Genomic DNA, 16,411 nt, shown 5'->3' on the forward strand with positions numbered 1-16,411 from the left:
TCTGTAAGTGTAAGCTGATGCGTCCGTGGCGGATTGTCTACCCTTGAGCTTACTCGGACTCAGCTAAGTAGCAGCTCCTACTAAGACTCTCTTGTTCGATGGCCGTTCAACACTCCTGAATATGAAACCATACAGACCGAGGATTGCATATTGCTATGCGTAGTCCTGCTACAAGTCTGCCGCAAAGACGCTCAATTACTTCTATTCAATATACCTATCATGCAAAATATCTAATCAAGTCATATCACTGCTCATATCGATCTACAACAAAGAAACTTCCCGCGCATCTGGCTGAGGATATCCAATAGCTGCAAGCACATTATGTAGCGAAGTAGGGTTCCGACGCAACTCGTCCCATTCGGCCTCGGCCTTGACCATCAGGGTACCAGCAAGGACTGTGCCATTAAGTGCGACAACGCCCGCCTCGGCGACATCTACAGCTGCTGTCGAGTCAACCAGAATCCGGGCACTTTCACTCCGCCTCGGGCAGATCATCATGGTTGTCTCGGTCATAGCAAGATTGTAACTAATGGCAGCAGGACCAGTGACTTGGCCGGCGTCACTGAGGCCTCCCTTTGCCGTTGCTACTGCCGCTCTGTACAAAGACAGGTAGATCTGATGGAGAGTCTCACTAGAGGGGTTTGGTGGCAAGGGACGAGCAAAATGCGCAAAAGGCACCTGAGCCAAATGTTGGTAACCAGTCCCGCTGGATGTAGGCTGCCGGGCCACGGCGTCAATCAGGGGCTGCCAGTTTTCAGAGTCACCTTGTGCCATGGCTTCGACGGGAAGAAACTGTAGATGTCTGTGAGGTTGACTTGCACCGCTCTCGTCACCAGAATTGAAGAAGGCAAAGAGTTTCTTGCTCCCTTGGCCCTCCGGCTGACTTCCCTCGGCCCATGCTTTGATACAGGCATATGCGGCTTCCAGGTCTTCCTTGTCGAGGAGGTCTGTCTGCGACTGCCACGCCTTCGTAGCAAGAATAAAGTGATTCGGTATTACAGGGAATTTGTTCAAGACCAGCACGTGTGACGGGTTCTCACGGGGGATCTGAGCGAGGAGAAGGTCGGGAGACGGATCTTGGAAGGGATCGGGTTTCGGGCCACTGGGGGCCTTGTCAGGCTTAGGGGCGCCTGTGGGTTTCTTCGCAAGAGCCGGGCAATAGCGAACTTGATACTAGACAGCACAAGAGAGAAAAGTCAGTAAGCTGGAGTCGGAGACAGTAGAACGGACAGTGACTGAGAGAACGTATGTGTATGTGTGTGTGTGTGTGGTGCGGGGATGGATGGGGGTGGCTTAGTTACCGGTATGCTTGATGTGTGGACGGTCGCAAGATGCGTCGAAGAGAAGATTAAGTGACCGGCATCCCTGGCAGCGACAAATCGCCTGCTTACCAGGGAAGACAGGCTTTCGGAGAGACCCAACTGCATCTTGCGAGGGCGTGTGTGTGTGATCTGGGTTGTTGATCAGGAAGGCAATCTGCCATGCGACATCCGCGGGAAGGGGAAAGTGTGGGGCAAAAGGCGGGCAGAAGACTCCGATCGCTGGCCGGCCCGACTACGGATAGATAGATAGATCTACTGCTGAAACCTTGTTCACGCTGTTCAAATAGAGGCAACGATATATATGCTTGCTCAATTGCGAATCTTACATTCTGAAGAATATACCTTCCCAATTTAAAGTAGGATATGGCCTGCATTCCAAGATAGTCTCGTTTTAGTTTCCCAAACGCCCAATCCATAACCAAAACCAGAAGTAAACATAGGGGATATTATTACAGGACCACGGGCGCAGCCTCCATGGGTGCCCATCAATAGAACAAGAAAGATCTGCAGAGTGGTGGTATCAAGATAAAACTGGTCGAACACAAAAAAAATCGCTCTCGTCATGCCACAGATGCAAAACCCACAATATGCAAAATATGACAGTCAGAATCGAACAAAAGAGGGGGAATGGATGGAAATGGAGTCCTGTCTTCCTCCGGGCTTAGTAGGTCATATCCATGGACTCAGCGTCATGCGGCCGGTACGTATCAGGCAGCAAAACAGCCGGTTGTCCAATGAGCTGGGTGGACTGATTGTCGACCCAAGGGCCGCGTTCTTCGTCATTGGCACTGAGAACACCCTCCGCACGCTTCAGTGTCTCGACATCCAAGTCAGTCACGTAAGCCTCGCGGTTAGTGCCATCCCCTGCACCACCCGGAAGCTTGACGCGGACTTCGAACTCATTGTCGAGCATCATCTCGTCCTTCCACAGACGGCGCTGTCCATCAAAGACACAGAGGACACGCTTCTTCGTTTTGATGCTGCTGCTAGGGCAACCCCAGGACTGGGGGTAACGATCGCGGTTGTTTCGTCGCTTGGATGTAGTTGCACGCATCTTAGCATTGGCATTGGACGAACCCTTCGTGACAGCGTTGTTGACGCCCAGAATAGGACGGGCCACCGCCCCTGATCCCTTGGTGCTCTTCAGGGAGCCTTTGCCCGAGCGCAGGTTCGAATATTCGTAAGCGTCATCATCGTCATCATCATATTCGTCATTGTATATGTCGACGGTGCCAGCCGTGTCGTTCAAGTTGTGTTTCTCCATCGTCTTTTGCACCTCCTCATCCGCATCAACTTCGGAAAGCAGCTTCTGGTTGATGGCTTCGCTGGGCTCTTCCTGTTGGACAACCCGAAGCACACAGTCGTCCAGATGCTCGTAGAAGTCCTGGGCGTTGCTGAACGTAACGGAGCAAGTTGAGCACTTGCCGGTCGCATCGGGGCTGTAGTTAGATGCTCCCTTGCTTGCCGCTGCAGCTGGGCTCCTCTTCCGGCAGTTGGGTGGTGTCTGTTCGACGCCATGCACGGATGTCAAGTGGCGCTTGAAGACGTCCGCCCTGTTAAAGCTCTTTTCCGCGGGTGACCCAGACCCCGGGCAAAAACCGCAAACCATCGTTCCTTTGTAGTGAGTAAGAGTATGGCGGTTCTTGTCATACTTGCGTGCGAACCCCTTGATATGGTATTCGCAGGTGACGATGGGGCATTTTTCGGGCCTCTCTGACTGGTGTGTCAAAATATGAGCCTTGAGGTCCTTGAAAACACGTCTGCACTCCGGGAAAGGGCATCGGCCCTTTTCCTTGGTGTCATCGTCGGACTCTGCGATACTGGCAGCCGGGCTCGGATGAGAGCGCTGGGACTGAACCGACGAAACTGATGACCTCCGGTCATAGGAGGAAGGTGGTCGTGACTGGGGAAGGGCAGGAGCCATGGAAGGGGAAGAGGTCGGCACAACATTGGGGTGCTGTGCGAACGGTTGGTTCGCACCGTAGCTCTCCGAAGGATGGAGGTGGGAAGGGTCAGGGGACTGGGGAAGGAACGCGCTTTGCGATACCACATAATCAGGCTGTTCCGGGAATGAGATGGTGGGTGGGTGGATGGGATGTTGCTGTAGCATTGGCTGGATAACAGACGGGTCTGAGGTAATCTAGTGGTCAGCAGGGGCCGGAGGACAGTGTATCGGACCTTGTAACCCACCAACAAAGCTTTCTGGGCATTTTTGCTGATAGAAACCCTCCGAGTCCAGTGTGTTGCCGAAATACTCATTGGGGAATAAGTCACTCATGACCGCAGTGGGAAGCCCCAAGCCATTCGTTGTCTGGACCCAGTCTTCCGAGATGACATGCGCAGAACCCGTACTGGGCGATCCGATGGCGGAGGAGGAGGCGCTTGCAACCGAGGGACCAGACGCAGTAGAAAGTCCAGGAATGAAGTGGTCAGAAGTATAAGGCAGGGACGGGGGAGTGGCGGGCATGGGTGGAAATCCGGCAGCTTTATTGGGGTCCGAGTAAGACTCCGAGTAGACAGGCGGCGTACCGTAGTTGGAGGACTGCGGTACACCGGATGGGTCGTGGGTCTGGCTGAAACCTAGATCGTCCACATGGAAGGCAAGAGGATCGATAAAGGTGCTAGGATCCATGGGGTAGGACTGGAAGTATGGGGGATGCTGCTGCTGTCTGGACGAATCCAAAGCCAGCATTTTGTTGTCACCGGTGAAGTGGGTAGGGAATAGTACGAAGTCGGAGTTGTCTGCGTGAGATTGCATGCCCACGCTCCGTGCAGTGGTTGGTTCGTTCCTTGGCTTCCAGGTGGGAGGATGCGAGGGTTAATGTAGAAGAAGAGGAGGGATGCAACCGATCTGCAAGATGATGAGCGTTAGCAATCTGATGTCTCAATCAATGGCATGGAATTAATGTCCGGCAAGACTCCCCTGGACCCGAGGGCTTGGGAGAGAATGTTATTGAGTTCAAAGATTGGGAACGGCCCGCTCGGGGAACCTACTATGGCTTGATAGTCTTGGTATTTAGCGGGAGCCTAGTAGTGACGAGACGAGCAAGCTCCAAACGAGGTTCGGGGAATTTTCCAAAGAGGTCAAAAGAGGGAGCTTTCGAAAAACGTGTCTAAAGCTCGGGGTTTGGATGTACCAACTGCAAGGCGACGAAGTGTGTTGTCACTTGCAGATCCGAATCTTGGGGCGCTGAGGAGGCAGAAGAGGCAGCAAAAGTTTAACACCGCAAGCAGCAGAAGATGGATGATGAGGTGCGAAGCAATGGGGTCTTTGGAAAGGTAAAAATAAAAGAAGGTAGGTGGGACACTGCTTTGAGGAAGAAGGAGAGGGCACTGCAGAGGAGGTAGAAGAGGAGGAACAAAGTAGGTAACGATTCCCTTTTTGTAATGGTAATGGGAGAGTTGTCTCGCTGACAGCTTCACCAAGGTCCGACCCGGATGTGAGGGAGAAAGAGGAATGCGGAATGAGGATGGAAGAGGAAGATCAGATGGAGGGGGGAGGGAGGGAGTAAAAGCATAGATAAATGTTATATGATTGCTGGCCCTATGAGTCGCGCAGTGTAGGACTTTACGGAGTGGATATTCAGTGGACTGGACTGGGATTGACCAACTACGGACGAACTAAGGAAAAACCACACTAAAAAGTAAGAGTCGAGCCCATCGCCCGACTAGATAGTACTGGGGCGGGGGGTTTGCGTGCACCATCGCGACAGGGGAGCAGTAGAGCCTAGTGTTTAGCGCGGTTCCAAACGGACTGGGGTGGGTTGTGGGTGTGGGTGTGAGTGATGCCGATGATGATGGTGGTGGTGGTGATGATGATGATGATGGTTAGTGGGTGGTGGGTGGTGGGGAGGGAAGGACCACTAACTAACCACTAACTAACTAGAGTGGAGGACTGAAAAAAAAGAAAAGAATTAAAATAAAATTGGAAAATAAAAAGAAAAGAAAAGAAAAGGGTAAAAAAAAAAAGGAACAGGGGTAACGCTGCTAGTAGGCAAAGTAGAACTGCAAAGGTGGAGATGCCGGGCGAGCAGGGGCAGGCAGTGAACCGGGCCTAAACCAAGTGGTAGGAGTAGGTCAGGTATGTGGTATTATTAGCACCTCGATACGCCGTACTGCTAGTCGGGTCAAGTCAGTGTACGAAAATAAGTATTACCACTAGCCATCATGCATCATCCTTCCTGCACTGCCAGCCGGAGGGTTCACTTGCAGGATAACTTTCTGTTGCTTGGGATTTTTTTTTTTCTACTTTTTCTTTTTCCTTATTCTATTTTGATTTTCTTCTTCTTTCTCATTTTATTTCCCCTTTTTCTTTATTTTCTTTAGGTCATTTTCATTTTAAAGTGATCTGCTCACGAATAATATCGTAAGGATAGATTCATATGCTCATTTTTATCCTTCAATACTTTTTCTTCCCTTATCCTCTATCAGAAAATAATCTGTCGATTATTGTGTTTGGTTGTTTCCATTCGATTTCCTCTACACGATACTGTAAACAGTTATTCGTCCGTTCAATGCATTATTTTTCTTCTTCTTGCCCTCTTTCCTGAATCAGTCACCAATCTTCTGATCAGATTGTGCATGTGCTTATCTACTTACACTCGTAGGGAGTAATCGTTACAACCCCAAATAATACAGTATTATTCGGAGATGCTCGATACCCAAGAGGTCCTCCCCGATGATTACCTAAAATGGTAATAAGGGAACCCCATCTGCGATCCACTCCACGGCCACCCAAACTTTTGTCAAAGCCTCCACAACTACTAACCTCTAGCAAGCATTTCATACAATCGCCCTTGGAATTTGGGCCCTATCAGAATCTTAATCGAGTCGCTCTTTTCCGAAATTCCGTGCATCCCCTCCTCCCGTTTTTCCTTTTTGAGTTTGTTCTATTTCATTCATCGTCTCTTGGATTTTTAATTGGATACTTCTTATCCATGCCTCTGTGTGGTTTCGTCTTTCGCACCACTTGCATGTCAGGTACTGTCGAACTGGGGAATTCGCGAGCCCGTATCGTACCAAGTACCACATTACTCCTGAATAAGTCGTAGTCATTTATGAAACACGTCCCTTCGAATGTGTCTAGAACCCAAGTATCTACGCGATCGATCGTAATAAATTAAAAGTGAATAATATAAGCTAAGGACGATACTAGGAAATAATGATCTGGAGACCTGGATGCCTACTACGGGGTCGCCGTACCCCGTGCATTCCTGACATTCGTATCCGCAGGTGTCATCGGCAAGTCCGTAGTGGCATACGTCCATCCTCGGTTGAAAACTTGGCATTAATTTGTCGGTAGCCCATTTGACTATCTACCAAACCTTGTCGGTTACGTAGCAGTTTTAGCGGTTGGATATTTGTTTATTTCCCTTCCTCCGCATTCCTGCTAATCATGGCACGGCCATTGTTCCTGATAAGATGGTGGCAAAAAATTTTTCTTTCCCCCCTCCTCAATGTCTTTCACTAGACGATGTGACCTCCTGCGAGCGGATAATTGCTATGTTTTATAGGCTAGTGGCTACACCATCACGGGGATACGGACTGGGCAACTTTTAGTGCTTGGTGACCTATCCGCTTAGTAGTGCGCGTCCAACCATTTAGTATCTAGTCGAATCCTCAAGGAGAAATCCAAACGAGCGAATGTGTCATTGACTTAACACACACCGCAGAGGAAACAGACGTTTTGAACGTTTAAGGGTAATCGATTCTACCGTCAGTGGTCGATCTGTCATTCTTTTCCTCAGGCTGTGAAAAAAAAAAAAAAAAAAAAAAAAGAAAAAAAACGAAAAAAAATGCCCATGGCGGGACGCTTCCTTCGTCCCATCAATGTGGTTCAGATCGTTCTCAATCCAGGAGGGACGTGGAGGACTCTTACTAGCAGCAAACTAAGCAACTGGATCTGGGCCGTGGCCGCCAGTTCCGAACACCCATCGCTCAAGTCGCCGACCTCATGGGTCCTTTTGACGATCTTAGCTCAGCTCCACTCCCTAACAACACCCCTTTCAGAAACGTGCATTTTCCAGCGATCGGAACGATTGGTCAGTAACTCACGACGGGCAAATGAAGCGTCATGGACCGACGACCCTCTTCGATCCAATCAGACTTCCGAGATTGTCCCAGACGGGAAGACGATTCTCATTTAGGGCGTCGGGCGAGGACAATCATATTGCCCAAACTGGACGAACACGGGACTAGGGTTTTCGATATAGACAGAGCCGCACATTTTTTTCACCCTCCACTCGAGAGAGAAAGAGAGAATGTGTGTGGGCGGGCAATCTACGACTTTGCTATAATGTGGAATATTATAGATTTCAATAGTGCCGTCCTCAAATACGCCGAACACGTTGGGGGGCACACGACGGTCCATCGCACGTTCACCGTAGGAGAGCATGGCTGTCAAAAGGATCATGACATGCCTTGGCTTAGTCCCACGAAGCTGTCGCTTCATTCTTCCCATTTCAATCAAACCGGTATGGAACGCAAGTCAAACATGAGAAAAATGACATCGTGGCTGCCAGGTTGAGTGGGTCCACTGTGGCTCATGCAAGGCTGAGTAGTGTTGTTACATACCCTCCCATACTTCCGTACGATCACAATACATGAGTATGACAGGACTAACAAAGGACAAAGAAACAACCGATCTGTGGCTATTATTACTACTACTTTATAGTGAAAAGTCCCTTGAATAAGCCCCTCCCATTTTTGATTGTCCTTCACAGAGGAGGCCATCTACACGAAATGACAAGATATTGTGGGCCTAGGGGACACTTGGTCTGCAAAACGCTTCGAACTTGACAATCTACAAGGCAATGGACTTTATCCCCCTTGTCATCAAGCCACAGAAGCGGGTTTGGCGCAGTATGCAGATGTAGAATGCAAGCGGTTGGGTTCGAAGAATTTGAAAACCAGTGACGAACGCACACACCCGACGCTCTTCTCCGAAGGGGGGCGCAAAAAGAAGAGACGCTAAGTCGGTGAGGACGGAGTTCCCGACCCGACCTTAGCGCCACATGTTTTGTTGAGCCACATCTTAATAGTTAATACTTTTCCATCGTGTGTCACCGGGCGGATCTTACCGCACTTTCCATTGGAAGATCCCCGTGCGCTAATGCCGCGATGAGGACTGATCGAAGTGAGGCGCAGCACTTTGCTCCTCTTTTTCACCGCTCCCTCGGGTCGCGCTGTGGCATCCATCCTGTAATGTGGCTCTCTCCCTATGTCATAGGTTATCCACATGTTGTCTCGTCTTGGTCAGAATGTCGTCGCACATGGTAGAAATGACCGATAGCCGAAAATGTTTGGCGACGAGGTTCCCGGATCAATGTTGCTAAGTTTGGCTCATCTATGTGCGACGGATCAGCTCCGTGGCTGGTCGCGGTAAAAACTATTCCACTACGATAATATGAAGTAACACAGTGCACCACGTCACGGAGTTCTAGAATGTGTTGATAACCAGCCCCAATATTGTTGCACAGCGACAGATGCCTCTCTGGTGGGGCATGTTTTGCTTCCTTTTCCTCCTTTCTCTTCCACCCCTCACTTTTCTGGACGTCCCAACATCGTGGCTTCGTTTCACTGGTGTGCTGACAGGGTATTCTAGATGTTCCAAAATCCTGTGACTTCTACCTAACCTTGGGTACTAGCATGCACTACTGGTCTGGGCTCTATCAATTCCCTACAGTAATAATATGGGTAGGGAATCTTACTCCGGTTGTGTGCCTCCAAAATCCTAATAATCTGAACTGACCCACAACTTATTATATGACCTTATGTGTGATAAGAGACACCATTTGCTTGAAACAGAGAAGCGAGCTCCATTTCTTTTGGGGCGTCGACAGATGACAAGTAATCCCGCTTTACTCAGGAATTTCAATGAAGCTGACATGGACGTGCACTCAGGGGCTTCACGTACTGAGCCTTTCCGTACACGATGGTAATACGACACCCGAATCCCACCCAAAGTATCCGCACGTGGCAGACCACGTAAATATGCTGATGCGTGTAACTTAATTGATCCAGATGAGATTTCAAAACTTTACCATGCTGACGGTCCCTTATTCTGGAGACGCTCTCTCGGTGCGGCAGGGAAGGGCCATCGCCCACGCTTTTTCTTTTTTTCTTTTTTTTCTTTTTTCAGTCTTGCTGACACCAACGGCTTATTTCTTATTTCAGTATCTTGCAGCTAGCTCAAAATAACTGTACCAGCACAAGTAGTCGGCGAAAACAGCCTGGAACATTTTCGTGCCAAACTGTCATTCAAGGAGCATCCCTGATCATCAGAAACTTAAAATGACAGGTAATCCCAGACATTCCCAAGGATTGACAATGAGGGGTTCGCTAAGCCTTATTTCGGGTGCGCCCAGAATGTCAACTCAGCGGAGGAAATACTTAAATCCCTGCTTCCATGTTTCATACCCAAAACACACAAGTACGAAAGGGAAATTTCTTCTATCGCCAAGGGGAAATGATTGGTATCCGACTCATCGAGGAAATGATCGGCCGGCCACTAAATGAAAGATATCAACCTGACCACATTATTTGGTGGTGAAAAGACCTGGAGTGGGCTATTCTTAGGATGGGACGCTCCCCGTCAAGTAAAGTGTCTTAAGCGCCCACATGAGCCACACCAATCACGAAGCACAATAGGACCAACACGGCTAACACTCAGTACTACTAGACCACTATCTTATCCACAGCATCCGATATCTCCGGATGCTGCTGCAGGCATACAGAATTAGAAACAACACAGTGCGCCTGTAAGGTACGCAAGAAGTCTCGGATCTTTTCATCAATTGCAGCACTAAGTTTAGAAGCCGATTCTCTTGATGAGAATCATCCTGGACGCATTCTGGCTGGTATAGTACACTTTGGATACGGAAGTGACACATCCATCATGGCGTTCCGACGGATCGTGGCCGAGTCTCCACTGCACCCCACTTTTCAGAGAGACTGTTTCGCATGTCAGTTTGTGTCGGGTCCCAGCTGGCAGGTGCCAATTTTTCCAGGGGGCGCCCCATCGTTGTTGTCGCGACGACAGATAACTGATGGACCATTACTGTGGATTAACTATGGGATGGCTAGAATTTTGGCCCCAAATTTTACGAATGTCTAAATTACCTCGGCGTTGCGTGGGATGCAAGGAAGCATCCCTCGCCCGCCATCGTGCTTGGTCAAGTAAAGTAAGTAACACAAAGGATTCCATTAATATCTTCCATGGCCTCGTCTCGTGGCGGCGCACTAAGAAACCCAGGGTATTCTGTCGCAGTTCCAAACAAGCGCCCGACTGTCTGATGCTAGACATTACTAGACTATAGATAGACAGCAGCTAATTGATTAGCAACTGTCGAGCAATGTCAGCGCTTTGTGGATATTTTTATGTTGTTGGGACTAGTCCTGCTTAGCTGCATGCACTACTTTGTGTGCTGGCGCTTGCATTCGCCCAAACATAAGCGCTGGGATTCTAACCCCTGGCACTGTCTTTGCCTGCGGTCGCCAGTAGGAGATCAGGAAAAAGGCTTCCAGAACAACATTCTTGCCGCCCATGAAACCAACTTGAAACAAATTCGATGCTTCCATAGGACTGCTATTTTGGGGGATGACCAGGGATGGTGAAGCCATCACCGGAATTATTACTCTTACCTGGTTTTCTTTTCTTTTTCCTTTTCTCTTCTTTTTTCCCGTCCCGAGCATCGGACACTCGCGTGGGTATCTTACGAACCAGAAGTAAGCGCTTGCAGCACTCCTGTTTATCAAGCCGTTGGGAAGCTACCAGCTACTAGTTTTACTCTATTGATTTTCTTGGGGAGTAGGAATGATAACGGGTCTGTCCTGATTTACTCAGCTGTTTTTCCTTCTCTCTTTTTCTTCCTACTTCTCCGCACACCCACGGATTGATAAGCGCCCGGGTGTTGTGGATAGTCTTGTCGGCAACAATGTATGTCAATCAAGCTAAATAGATTAAATAAACGAGTATTTTCTGGGGGTATGTCGGCCTACCTGCTAGTTATTCCAAATCACCCCTGACCCTTGCTCGCACGGGAAGACCCCGGTATATTAAATGACTCAGTAATACTGAGTAAGGTGGTGACTATTCACCTATCATCCAGACCTGACTAATCAGATAGATAGGTAGATAGACAGATAGTATAGTAGTACTTCACGTTCCCCTGACGACTTCCCTCCGTCCATTAGAACTTAGTCTACATCCCCTCACCAGTCAACCCCCCCCCTATCCTGGGGGCCATAAAGGAAGGACCAACGGAAATCCACGACCAATCTCCAGTGCCCCAGTCCAAGGGGGGAAAAGGTAAGTAAGTAGCTTCTCGGCATGCGAACTAGTAGATCTAGTGCCCGTACTACGGTCCCGGGGAGGCCGGGGAAAGAAATTAGCGTAGTACTTGGCATGGCGAATTCACGACCCTAATGGTGCACCTTGGATGGGCCACTTAATCAATCTATATTGCTTGAATATATTAACCTGCATCGTTTAGGAATTATGATTGACAGCTAACAGATTTGTTGGGAATTTACTAAATAATACTAGATACCTAACTTGGTAATTAATTACTTAAGTGCTAAATGCATAAGCGAGATTCTTCTTGCTGATTGGCACGACTATATACCGCTTTGGGAAGGTTAGGTACGTGGAGGTCTTACGATGTAGTATTTTGTGTCGGGATTGAAGTTGACATGAGGTGCCTGATTAATTAATGAACAGAGGACTAAGTTAGTTTGGTACTTTGTACTTTGGATGGATTTTTGCTCCACTCCATCTTCTGGGTGTGTGTTTTTTGGGTCGGGGAGGATGGAGGAGATGGGTGGTCTGGCTGTCTGGCCCAGACCTTCCTTTGGATGACTGACTCTCTCCACATTACGCACTTGCTCTCCCTCCATATTTCCTGTCCCAGGGGGGCACTAATCGGATATCCGCCCTCCGATACGAGTTATCCTGGGATTTATGCAACCTGTCACTGACTTAACCTCCAGGTCTATAGACTGAAACTAATCAGGAGTTGGGTCACGCTTGAGGCAGTACGTGGATTCCACACGCTGGCTGACACACGGATTCCCCCTGCGTCGATCCTGGAAATTACGAACAAAAACAATATTCAGAGAAAGGAACTTCAAGTTGGGTTCTGGATCGTGATTCTGCTGGCTGTGGGTATGGCTACCCCTCCTTGTGACAAGTTGTCGGGTCAACTTCCTGCTGGTCTGTCCCTGACCCTGTCTCTGCTGTCGCCAGTGGAGCTGTCACGAATCATGAATTCTTAGGATGTACCGCCATTGCCGTCTGCTAATATCCATAGCATCCTTCCGATCGCTCTGTTCCTTCGACGAGACTGGTGTCATGTCGATCTGGGATGGCTTACATGGCTTCGCACTTTCTGCAGCTAAGGTCGATATCTGCAAGCCGCTCAGTAAGCCATCGGTGCCAGACAAGGGGGCGGAGGGGGGTGAGAGGACGAGAGAATGGCCTTGTACTCGGGATCCTTTCGGCGACCATCGCTCTTCATGCATGGCAGAAGACCCCGCGATTCACTCATGTCGTCCAAACACCCAGCAGGAGTCGTATGCACAGACCAGACATAAGCCAATAACTCCTCACTGACCCCCTCTCATCCTAGCAAACTTGTGCCGATCAGTGTCGACGAACCTGGTCATCGTCTGACAACTAGCTTCCTCTCGGTGTTACCCAGTCAGGATATGTCGAAAATCGAGTCCCTGGCTTGGGAGGTCGGGCAGAGAGAGAGAGAAAGAGAGACACGACGTGTTACTTCCCCTCGCAGTCACGGAAAGTTTACCCAGATGTGAGTGGTTGATTGATCATTGTTTGTCTTGGGGTGTAACCTGCACACGCGAAACCCATGTAACACTCGCCATGCAGACAAGTTGCACCTGGAAGCTAATCAAGGTTTTATTATTACTCACTTATCCGGCTGAAGGAGCCAATCAACTTGGTGAATAGCTACTCGGTTTTTCACCTGCTTCACTCGAGGTTACACGGAAGAGGGGTTGGACTGCCTTGGATAGAGAGGGGAATGGATGCTGTTGGACATCACAACTGACTACCTATCTGGGCGGATGTCATCTACATACTACTTTCATCAGGTCCTTCCGGATTCTGCTTGGAGTCATGCAGAGGAGGGACCGATCCCTGCGACCCATGATCATCCACGGACATGGCAGCCACTTGACGGTTGCACCATACCCTTGGGGACTTTGTTGTCGATCACAGTGAATCCACGGATGGATGCATGGTTACCATACCAAACTGTAGATACCGCGTATCCGGCAAGACCAGAACTGGCTCAAATTTGAGCGCAAAGACACTCGCTCACTCGGAGATCCGGGTAATAATCAATTTGAATCGACACTAAACCAGATCCCGCGGGACAAGATCTTGGGTCAGTCGCTGATCAAATGCACTGACTTAATAGTCGCTCGGGGCATTCGCCAGATTAGGTTCCGACCGGGCATGTCTTCCTGAAGTGGTCGACTACAGGCCTGGCAGTCTGAGCGATGCAATCCATCATACTGCTTAATCCCCACCACAGACTTGTGTTGTCTTAGTTCGAGTTTTAGTTCTCTCCTTCTACAGTCGGTCGGAAGCCTTCTCCGGATTCAGGAGGTCCTGCGACATAGGCGCGAGGAAGCAATTCAGAAATTTTTTCCAGGTCCGGACCCTTGAGTCGACGACTGCTTCCCACCCACTCCAGCAGAGATAGTGGCCCCCATTCTGGCTCGCACTTCTGTTCCGCTACTACGGTTAGGGAGGGTCCTTACTTTTGGCGGTCATTGGATGCTCCGCGTTTGTTCCGAGACAGCCATTTTTCCATTATTCCTCTCTGATTTGCGCACCCCTGCTTAGGGTGATGCATTTTCGGTCAATCACGATGCGCAATGAAGATACGGGATTGGTACATCACATGCATTCATCATGAGCTGCCTATCATGTCTTCCTATTATGCCTTATTCTCTCTATGCATCGTGTAGGTAGGTACCTGCCTCCTCCAGGTGGCAGAGCGAGATCGGAAAGACCTGAGGGGTTGACCACCACCCAGTACTACGTAGAACGGCTACCCCCCGCATGAGAATGAGCGGCAATGATTAGCGCATTGTGCCCATTAGGGCTCGACAGGACCGCAACTCAGCACTCCGATACCCACAAACATGACTCGGCATGTCAACCTGCATGCAGCTATTTACTATACCATACCGAGTCCATTGAAAGGAAAACAAAACAGAAGAAAAAAAAAACAGGACCGTCCTGACGGTCCCCGAGATGGACCCCGTGTGCCTGACGCCGGATGAGAATGTGGCTGGGGCACACGATGGGCCCGAGCTAAGTGGGTGAATTGCAACCTGCTTTGGGATAGTCCATGTGGCTAAGCCCATGGGCTAGGGATGCGATTTGCCCCGTTCACAAGCCTATGACAGCAAGCATGGGCGCCTTCAAACCCCGAGACTCTGGCACCAAAGAATTTTTTTTCTTTTTAGCGCCGAGTGCACATGAGGCGGTGTCACCCGCCGCCGTGTCTAGTGTGTGGGTGTGCACAGTCTTTGACGGAAACTCGGGACGGTCGTGATAAAGCACAGAGATCTGCAGCGCCGCGCCCCAGACGTCAAGCAATAGTGTCGGCATGTCCGATGAATAATGTCTCTCCTGAAGCGAGTGCCTTGCGGGACTAAAACTGCATATATCATAACGGACTTGCCTTGTCCGACTGAATAAGGTAGTAGTCTAGTCGCTTCGATTGATGATGCATGGATCTGCTCCTCCGGAAGCACTTACCCCGTTACAAAGCAGACACTTCAACTACTTAGTTGTCTTTGACCTATGACAGTGCGTTGAAAAACTTTCCAGTAGTCGGGGGCGCGATCTTCATCGCCCAGTCCAGGCCTTGCCCGACAGTTGGAGACATCGTGGCATCCCCTCTCCCCCTTACCTAGACGACTACCGTCCCCCTTACGACAGGAGGCAGAACAGAATAAATCCTAAGGCAAAGAAAGAAATTGACTAGTAGCGGTTACGACGGGAGGACACCCGGAAGCTGATTTCCCAACATGTCTATCCATACTTGAAACAACGGATAGACCCCCAAAGGTACCACCATCATACTTATGGGACCCCGACTACATCGTTAACGGAAGGATCACCAACCTTTGACATCTATCCGTACTAGAAAACATTCTGGGTCTGGGGCCGTATTTTGCCACAATGGATCCGGTGGATGCTGTCTATTGAACATAGTTGCGGAGGAGAGTTTCCGTTAACGATGCCTATTTTTCTTGTCAGTTAGTTGGAGTTAAGGGAAACCTTCTCCGCCATGCAGCTGTCAAAACAAGCCACGAGGCTAGGCTAGACGTCTAGACTGGTAGCTCAGCTGAAAAGGATAGTCGTTTAAGATAGATAGTAAACAATGAAACGAATCGCTTAGACGATACATTAGGAGGAGCTAAGTGAGGACACGTACAAAGTACGATTACTAGAAGCGAGATTACTTATTCCCACAGCATACTATTTACTCAGTAGTAAGTAGTAGGTATGAGTAATAAGTAAGGAACTAGTTGCCTTCACAATAAACATAACCATAACGCGTTAGCATCATGGTACATCATCAACTAAGTTCTAGAAAATAGTATATACTTTCTACTCCGTACACCGTAGAGAAAATCGCAATAATACGAACGGCATTCATACCTAAATATAACAAACCCCCGATTGACTCAATCGTAGAATTAACTAAAACTATCCCTTGATTCATTCCCTTTAACATTCCCTTTAAAACTCACCGATACATATAGATATATATATATGCACATGTATGGTTGCCGCTATACCCGCAGAAGAAGAAGAGGAAGAAGGCATCTACTACTGCCAAGTGTTACATCCGCAAGGGCAACACAGGAACAACTAAGAATAGAATATCGGATAATTTATTTGACTTTTATCCTTGTTGCCTTTATTTGCCTTCACTACATGAATAAAGAATAGTCAATGTAATTGCTCTCTCGGTTATGTGGTCCATATCCCGAACATTACTTGAGTAATTATCTAGCTAGGTTAGTTAACTAACTAATTAGTT

The 16,411-nt window shown here is 48.9% G+C and overlaps 4 protein-coding genes across 4 annotated transcripts; 1 reads left to right on the forward strand and 3 right to left on the reverse strand.

Moving 5' to 3' along the window:
• Positions 1 to 180: 180 nt before the first annotated feature.
• On the reverse strand, positions 181 to 1,486 carry BO87DRAFT_332553 (putative bis(5'-nucleosyl)-tetraphosphatase). The gene is made up of 2 exons (XM_025620372.1): positions 1,302 to 1,486; positions 181 to 1,173 (listed from the first exon to the last, which is right to left on the reverse strand). The coding sequence occupies exons 1-2, from the start codon at positions 1,425 to 1,427 to the stop codon at positions 262 to 264; spliced, it is 1,038 nt and encodes a 345-aa protein (XP_025480978.1). The 5' UTR covers positions 1,428 to 1,486; the 3' UTR covers positions 181 to 261.
• A 497-nt stretch (positions 1,487 to 1,983) lies between these two features.
• zfpA (putative C2H2 finger domain protein) lies at positions 1,984 to 4,014 on the reverse strand (the record flags this gene model as incomplete). Its single annotated transcript, XM_025619330.1, has 2 exons — positions 1,984 to 3,452; positions 3,513 to 4,014. 2 exons carry the CDS (start codon positions 4,012 to 4,014, stop codon positions 1,984 to 1,986), a joined length of 1,971 nt encoding a protein of 656 aa, XP_025480979.1.
• Positions 4,015 to 4,086: 72 nt separating this feature from the next.
• On the reverse strand, positions 4,087 to 4,914 carry BO87DRAFT_356849 (uncharacterized protein; the record flags this gene model as incomplete). The annotated part of the gene is made up of 1 exon (XM_025621386.1): positions 4,087 to 4,914. A coding segment is annotated over one exon (508 nt), but the record flags the coding sequence as incomplete, so codon positions are not given.
• A 7,328-nt stretch (positions 4,915 to 12,242) lies between these two features.
• Positions 12,243 to 13,156, forward strand: BO87DRAFT_375683 (uncharacterized protein). Its single transcript, XM_025623108.1, has one exon. It carries the CDS (start codon positions 12,598 to 12,600, stop codon positions 12,931 to 12,933), a length of 336 nt encoding a protein of 111 aa, XP_025480981.1. The 5' UTR covers positions 12,243 to 12,597; the 3' UTR covers positions 12,934 to 13,156.
• Positions 13,157 to 16,411: the final 3,255 nt, after the last annotated feature.

This window comes from Aspergillus neoniger, assembly GCF_003184625.1.
Source record: "Aspergillus neoniger CBS 115656 unplaced genomic scaffold BO87scaffold_12, whole genome shotgun sequence".
Lineage (NCBI taxonomy): Eukaryota > Fungi > Ascomycota > Eurotiomycetes > Eurotiales > Aspergillaceae > Aspergillus > Aspergillus neoniger.